The sequence below is a fragment of the Cnephaeus nilssonii genome (genome assembly GCF_951640355.1).
Source record: "Cnephaeus nilssonii genome assembly, chromosome: X".
Taxonomy (NCBI): Eukaryota; Metazoa; Chordata; class Mammalia; order Chiroptera; family Vespertilionidae; genus Cnephaeus; species Cnephaeus nilssonii.
The window spans coordinates 126145823-126154611 of record NC_137071.1 but is presented as its reverse complement, the minus strand read 5'-3'; the positions used below and the strand labels follow the sequence as shown (position 1 = coordinate 126154611).

General features: G+C 41.1%; 1 protein-coding gene across 1 annotated transcript; it reads right to left on the bottom strand.

The window, feature by feature from the left end:
• Positions 1-377: 377 nt before the first annotated feature.
• Positions 378-8370, bottom strand: AKAP4 (A-kinase anchoring protein 4; the record flags this gene model as incomplete). Its single annotated transcript, XM_079764677.1, has 5 exons — positions 378-533; positions 1099-3231; positions 6576-6677; positions 7211-7261; positions 8275-8370. The coding sequence occupies 5 exons, from the start codon at positions 8368-8370 to the stop codon at positions 378-380; spliced, it is 2538 nt and encodes an 845-aa protein (XP_079620803.1).
• Between the last annotated feature and the right edge of the window lie 419 nt (positions 8371-8789).

Genomic DNA, 8789 nt, shown 5'->3' with positions numbered 1-8789 from the left:
ACAAACCAGATTACTTAGGGACTTGGACATGAGTTATATCTTTATATCTTGGGTTCTCAGAAAAAAATCAGGGTGAGATTTGGACCCAAGTCTAACACTGTATCACCAATACTTGGAATTGGACCCATTCCCCTCTTTTGCCTAAGATATACCTGATCAAGAAAATGATTACATATTTTTTTAAATTTTTTATTGATGCTGTTACCTAGCTTATTGAACACTTTATACTTGTACAGTCCAACTGCTCAGATGTATTGGGAAGTACAATCATGAAGTATGTTGTTCAACGGCCTAATGGACGGGGTGCCCAGCTGGCATGGAATGCTGCTGGGCGGAGGGAGGAGAGTAACTAGAGTGATGTTGAAGGCGTTGTTAGCTCACAGGTTAGTGAGCAGCCAGTCCAGCAGTTGTTTTCTAGCCATGTTGCCCACAGCTTCATCCAGTTGTCGTTCCTTGGCAAACTTCATGACTTCTTGAAGGAGATCTCCTACACTATAGCCTTTCTCTGCTGCCTTAGCTGAAACTTCAGGAAGCTGTGGAAAGAGCAGAGATAGCATGAGTCATATGATATTTTTGGAGAAGAGACCCAGATGGATAAAGTGAACTAACCCCTTCACCCACCTTTCCACTCACAATTCTAAGATTAGAGCAAAAGCTGCCACAGATCCAAGACTGGCTTTCCTCTCTTTTTCCCTTGACCCTCCTCTAATGGCATACATCAAAATGAAAAAAAACAAAAACAAAAAAAAACCAACAAACTTTTTCTCTCTGCAGTATTTTGAGGGCCTTCAAATTCAAAACATAAGACTTAAAATTGCTCCTCAATGTTTTACCAAATACTTTGTTTAAAGGATCATTGATAAAACAAAGCTAATCTTACTCTTCTCTTAGCTGAAATGTGCAGACCCTGAGGTGTTAGAGCCTCACTTAATGGTTCACACTTTTGTGTCTTTTTATGAAGTGAAAGTAATTCATAAGGCAAATGGTAAAGAGCGGACTTGAAAAAAATTGGACTGCTCTTGAACTCTAAGTACAATGTTGCCTCCATGCCCCTCCCCATTCCAACCCTCTTTCTTCTTGTGCTTTGTCATTGCTTACCTTCTCCAGTTGTCCATCATCATCTCCCATGAAATAGAGCATAGGCACATTAAATTGGGAGGCTGCAATCCACTGCAGGACAGCTTGGAGTTGCTTCTGCAAGCTACTTGTTGAGCACTGATTATTGACGATGACTTCTGGCCCAGGAAATTCGTCATAGTTCATTGGACCATCATGACTACATCTGGGGCCACCAGACTGGTAATGAGAGTTGTTTGACATGGCTGCTTGTTCTTCCAACTCAGCAAGGGCTTCCCCGTTGTTGCTATACTTAGCCATGATAAGGCACAGCTTCATCACGGATTCTACCAGTTGATCAATGAATTGCCGGTTCATTTGCTTCATCCCAGTGAAGTCAAGATCTGGATTTTCCTGGCATTGTTCTTCCCCTCTCTTGGACATGGAAGTTGCTTTGTTTGCCCTGAGCTCAGTAGGTTTGTTCTCACCTTCAGATAGCTCATCACAGTTGAAGGTGTTCTCACTGAGCAGTTTCTGAATCAGTGATAGAACAATGTTTGACACATCCAACTTCTGGCAGTCTACATGTTGAGCCTCCTTTAGACAGGTAGATGGCCCAGGAGCTCCACGTGACTCTAGATGTTTCATTGAAAGAGCTTTGGCACTTTGGCCAGATGCATTTTTTTCGTATTGGGCACTCTGAGTCATATAGCTCGTTGTTGAAGGACAGTCATCTTCAACTGAATCTTTGCCCTTGGCCTGCTGGGTTAGGTGGTACTGAATCAGCTTAAGAGCAGAGACAATCAAGTCCTTTGCCAGCGAATCTGTGGAAGAGCTGATCTTTTCTCTTTTTTCTTCCCTACTGGTGCATGCTTTGCTAGTCATTTTGCCTTGGCTTCCTCCTTGTTTTTGGTTCCATATGTTCAGGCTCTCCTTGAGGATGTGTTCACCGACTCTTTCAGCACTGGTCAATGACTTGCATTGATCTGGTTTAATTTTGCCTTTGTCCTTCCCCTTCATCTCAGCTTTCATGGTCGAGAATTCAAGACTTTGGTTCTTACCTTGGTTCTTGTTTTTGAGATCATGGGACCCAGCTTTCAAAGATGCATACAACAGACTCTGCGATTTAGAGTCCTTCTTCTCTCCAAGCAGAGCACTAACCAGGCGCTTCAGCATGGCCTCCATGATATCTGTAGCATTTTGTCTTCCATGGTTGAACAGATTCCTCTTGACAGCTGAGACAAAGTCAGAGTCAGTCATCAGGACTCCAGTGATATTATGCAAGTTCTTCAAGCAGGAGTCAATCAAATCGGACACAATTTCTTTGGTGTGTTTTAACAATACCTTCTTCAGGACAACACAGGCAGGAATTGGCTTCCCAGAGGTATGAACTTTCAAGGTCTTCATAATAGAAAGCATCATGTCAGATGCCACTTGATTTGCATAAACCATGAGCCCTTTACTGATGGAATCTGCAAATTCTTTGCTGTCTTTTTGGCATAGCTGTTTGTCTCCCCCCTTGTTCTTGTTGGATAATTCACTATATAGAAACGTTTTCCGACCACCTTCCCTGCACTCTTCTCCAGTGCCCCGCATTTCTGCAGAGGTCATTTCCACAGCATCATGGACCATTTCAGAAGCAATCTTGCTCACAGCACTGCGAGGGCTGTTTTTCCCTTTGTCCCCAGAGGTTGGATAGATTGAATGATGAAAGCATTTGCTTCCATTTTCCAACTTCTCTTTGATTTCCTTATGGGCCATTTGGACTACCAGATTAGATAGTCGGTTGACATAGAAGGAAAGGTCATCCATTGAACATTCTCCCTCAGGAGACATTACTGCCCTCTGAGTGCTAGGAGATTTTGCTGGTGGGGTGGAAGGACTCTGGTTATTGTTGGTATTTTTGGCTGCAGTCATTTCTAGACGTAGGTTTTGAGGTCTGTTGGCCATATAATCGACGTTCACTTGATCGGCATAAACGCTGTAGCAGTTTTCATGGGGGTATCTGTGATAGTCATTCTCTGTGTCTCCTATTTTATGTTTACAGCTAGAAGCTGAGGGGCTTAGTGCATGTTGGAAACCCAAGGCATACTTCTGGAGATCATTGAGAAGCCAATTTAGAACACTTATAGGATCAGAGGGAGCTTGTTTGAAAAGGCATATAGATCCCTCCGTCTAAAAAAAGAAGAACACCTAAGAATTTGGGGAGAGTACTTCCCCCCCCCTTATTTTATTTTGAATATATATCTTTCTAAACCACACATATTAGGGATGCGGGAAACAAAATATACAATTATATCCATTAACACACATCCAAGCACAAGTCCTACCAACAAAAGCTCAGAGATTATACGTTTGTACACTTAACTATATGCAAGTGCTATCAATATGTTTGTCAATTTCACCTGAGCATGTTGTGCTTATCTCAATATGTGTAAAAATGTGTCTACGTGTGTGTATGAATAACAATATAGCAATTCATGTGTAAACATCTAAGAAGATGTGAGAATGTCAATCTGTGTTGTTAGTGTGTGGAAATGTATCAGTGTGTGTGTGTTCATGTGTGCATTTTAGTGCACCTGTATGACTGACTATATGAAAGCACGTGTAATAATGTGTTGACATCAATACCTATTCTATATGTCTGCTATAGGGGCCAACATGTGCATATTAGTGTGCATATATTGTAAATGTAAAAATATGTGTGTATTTCAGTGTGTCTCTGAATATGTAAATGAGCAAGTGTCAATTTGAGTGATCTGCATATATGTTTATGATATAAATCCAATGGCATGTATAATGAAGCTATAAATATATTTTATGTTAAAGCATAAATTCACATATTAACATATATACTCATGAATATATTAATGTATACATTAATAAATGTGTTAAAATATGCATGTGTTAATAGGTGATTGTATAATGACTGTGTATGTCAATAATTTAGGTACAGTTTATGTTATATTTATATGCTACTAGAGGCCTGGTGCATGAAAATTCATGCACTGGAGGGGAGCTCCCTCAGCCTGGCCTGCCCCCTCTCACAGTCTGGGAGCCCTCAGCGACCCAGTGATCAGGGGAAGGTGATGTGTCATCATACCTCTGCTGCTGCCACTGCTGGCAGCTCAAGCCTCAGCTGGCTCTGGTTACCTGAGCCTCAGGTGACCCTGGGTGCCTGGGGGGCTGAAGGTACTGGGGGATTCCGGAGGCAGGTGCATGGAATGGCTGGGCCCGCCCCCAGGCCTGGCGCCCTGGCGGGGCTGAGGGGACTGGGTGCCACCATCTTGTGGCTGTGGGCATTGCCATCTTTGAGGGCGTGACAGTCAATTAGCATATTCCCTTCTTATTGGCTGTGGGCACTGCCATCTTTGTGACTGCATGATGGACAATTAGCATATCCCCTCTTTATTAGATAGGATGCTACTGATTGAGAATGTGTGTCAGTGTTGCACACATCCTGAATATTGGACTATGTGTATAAACACATGAGTAGGGATGTTATTGTTTTGTGTCAATGTGTGTATCACTGCATACAAATGTGTGTTAGTGAATATGTATCACTTTAAGTTGGTATGTATTTGTATCAACATGAGGTATATTTATAGGTGGGGCAAAGTAGGTTTATAGTTGTTCCAATGGAAAATAATATAATAATTAATAATAAATCAAGAATAAACTCTGTTTTGTGTACTTATTGCTATAAACCTACTTTTGCCCCGTCCTGTGTAAGAGTTTATGCTTATACCTGAATCTGTATGGTCACTGTGTTTTGATCAAGGCTGTGTGTGTTAACATTGTGTGCATGGATATGAATATGGATGTTTATATGTTTGCTGGAGAAATGCTTGTATGTGTTTACCATTATCACGTGTGTCATTGCTTGTACAAATGATTTTTTGTTGATGTATATAAATGTGTGTGTGTGTATATATGTGTGTGTATATATATATTTATACATATATACATATATACACACAGAGACATATATAGTTGTTGTTGTTGTTAATCCTTACCCAAGGATATTTTTCCATTGATTTTTAGAGAGAGTGGAAGGAAGAGGAGAGACAGAGAGAAACATCAATGTGAGAGAGACACATCGATTAGTTGCCTCCCATATGAACCTTGACCTGGGGCCGGGGATCGAGCCTGCAACCAAGGCATTTGCCCTTGATCAAAATCTAACCTGAGACCCTTCAGTCTGCGGGTCAGCGCTCTAATGGCTGAACCGAACCATCTAGGGCTATAAATGTATATATTGATATGTGTTGCTTTGTGCCACTTTGTGTAAATTTATGTGTATATGTATTGTATACATCTTCTACTCAGTGCTAAGTACCATTGCCCTCTTTGCCCCTTCCATTGCTTCATCTCCTTTCTTTTCACTGAATTCCTAGAAATGTGAGGTCATGATAAGTTGAACATTTTGAAAATAGGCTTAGGTTACAATCAAGGAGATCTGCACTTTTAAAAATAAACACTAGATATAATTTATCCCTTTCTTAAGACTCCAAAATAGAGCCTTCCCAACTGAACCCAAAACCCTTTAAAGAATATTTTGTAAATGTTTTTTTTTTCTTCCTTAAGGGCCACTCTTACCACTCCAAATGTGTCTGAGGTCAGAAATGTTGTTTCTGGTTATAACATGAGCATAGGGACACAGAACAGGAAATATTTGACTCCTTTGAGCTAAAACCAAATATCTTGTTTCAGTATCAGCTACTCTGGGCTTGCAGGACTGTGAAGGTGACTTGCCATGAGCTCTAATGCCCACCCCAAACCAGGAGCCAAACAGACATAATTTAGGGTAGTTACATAAAAAACAAGAAGATTCTGTATGTGTCAGTGGTGTGCAAGTCTAATTGCTACTAACTTTATGCTACCTAACAGCCTGGGTAATCTCTTAGACAACAGGGTTGGGGACTAGGCAACTACAGTTCTTGGTTGTTATGGAGTCTCTCTGTTTAATATATCCTTGGGAACCAGACGACTACAGTTTTGGTTGTCATGGAGTCTCTCTGTTCCATATATCCTTGGGTATCCCTGGTAACCAGAAAACTGCAGTTCTTGGTCGTCGTGGAGTCTGCTCCATATGTCCCTAGGGACCAAGTAACTACAATTCTTGGTTGTTGTGGAGTCTCTCTGCTCCATATATCCTTGTTGTTGTTGTTTTGTTGGACACTGGGCAATGTGGGTCACACAAGCCCATTACATGGCAACAAAAAGAGCAAAGGATCTTTCTAATAAACCCATATCTTTGTTAGGATAAGGATAGCAAGATTCTGTTTTGAGTAGATGCCTGAAATCAGAAAAGGGCATTCTGAGCGTGCCATGTTTAGATACCTGGGCATTGAACTTACCGTGACTCTGAACTTAGGCTTGTGTTCTCTAGAATGTCATGGTAGTCAAATTTATGGGCCTGTTTGACAATATTTCTCTTACCATCTCTGAACCAGAGTCCTCAGACTCAGCACTGGGCTCTGAGAATTAGAAAGTGTAGACTCAGAGGCTAAGCATACCTTGGACTGGTCTTTCTTCTCAACATCCTTGATAACAATAATTTCTTTATCTTCCAGCTGCTCCAGGGTTAAGTCACCTCCTGAACTGGAACCACCAGCATCCTATTGAATTAAGGGATGCGATTCTTATGAATAGTTGCCTTTTGAAACTTCTCCAGGCTGCCCTCTCTGCCTACTGCCACTTCAAACATGAATGACATATTTTTCTAACTTTTGAAGGAGGAGAAGTAGACTTGTAGTGCTAACTAGTCTTTGAAGAATGATATACTTTTCTCTCCACAAATTACTACCCTTCCCCAGAGGAATTCACAAAGCAATCAATCTCAGGAACCACATTTCATTAATTACCGACCTTTTGGACATGTTTTCACTGTTTTGACATGATATCTTCCATGCTTTAGTTCTTCCAGCCCTACCAGCAATGTAAGTGCTTTCTAAAATGAGATTTGGTATCAAGAGTGACAGTAAATTCTCAACCAGAGATCCTGTGCTCACAAGAATGATGGCTTCTCACCTGAATCGCCTCCACCTTTTCACCCACAGCCACAGCCTTTCCCTTTTATTATGTCATCACTGGCAATCCTTTCCGAAGTTTCCTACCCATTCCAACTTTGAGGGGAGCAGAGAATACCTACCTTGGAACCTTTATCTTCCACATTCAGGGTGGCCACATCAACAAAACATATCTGCATCAAATTAAGAGGATGCATTTAGAAAAATTCTAGAGAAAAGACTGTAGTTTCTCTTTGAGATGATAAAGCGCCTACCGTATAGGGTTCTTGGGAAGATTGATTGAGATAGTGCATGTAAAGAAAGCTTTTAGCAGAGTACTTGTACATAGTAAATACTCAATAAGTGTTATTAGGCAGACAGAATCTTGTCATTACTATATTTCCTAGATGAGAAAACTTACCTATCAGAGAGGCCCCAAATATCCACATTTATTGAGAAAAGTAAGAAGAGAGGTGGCTTGCCTAACTGACACAAACTCAAAGGTGGAACTTATATTAGATCTCAATTCCCCTAGCTCCCAGCTTAGAGCACTTTCAACTATACTAGTGTTCCCCAAAAGTGGTATTTTTACTATTGAAGCTATAGAAAACTTTAGGTGGTACATGGTTAAACACTTCTGTGTTTAATAAGTGTATTTTTTATTGTTTAGTAGGAAAAGTACATACTAGATCAAACCTGGATACCATTGTTAGGGTGATGGTAATTTTTAAATGTAAGTCAATTTTAAAAACATTGTAGAAACACATATTAAATAAATAATAGTGTGAGTGGTACTTGAGCATGATAAAAGTGAAATACTACACAAATAACTCAAAGTTTGGGAAATAGCATGAAGTATTTTGCCCTCCTTAGGGAGTCCCACTTTAGTACAACTTATGGTAGCTAGTGATATTATGACTTCAGAGGTTAGGTAATAGAGGCTGGTAACTAAGCAACCACCATTCCTCCCTCTCCTAAGTCTCTCCCTAGCCCTCCCTCCCCCGCTCCTTCACCGCTCTTCATTTTGCCCTTCCCTTGATTTGTCCCTTTGCAATGTATAAGCATACTGGTCCCCCACAGACTTTATTGAGCTTGCTTGCTTGAGAACGACACTATCACCCTTCATTAATCTATCCTGGGTTCCAGTATATCTGTATCCCTATGCTAATCCTTTCCACACTTTGGTAGGAGTAATTTTGTATCTCACCACTTTGCGTTCCTGTTCTTTCCGTTCTGTTGGGCTATAGAGATCGACCTTGCACACACCCCTGGAGCTGTGTAGCCAGTCAATAGGATCACACATCTGAAAAGACAAAGAAAATTAATCTGAAAGGTTTATATATGGTTTTTAGGAACTGGCTCAGTTTAGAAAAGATCCTGAAACCCATCTGCATTTCATATTGCTTTAAACTAGAAACTGGTGGGGCGAGCAGTGGGGGAAAGGACACTCTGAAATCATCAGGATCATTTTTGCATAATTCATAGTTTCTCTTTCTCCCCATCCCCCCTCTCCCTATACTTAGGGTCTCCCCCCGCTCTTTCTCATACACAGCTTCCTCTCTTATACCCACCCTTCTTTTGCTGTCTCTCATACCCAGTTTCTCCCTCTCTCTGTCTCACATCCAGCTTCTCTCTCTCATACCCAGCTTCTCCCTCACTCCCTCCCCCCTCTCTCTCATACCCATCTTCTCTCTCCCTCATACTCAGCTTCTCTCTCTCTCT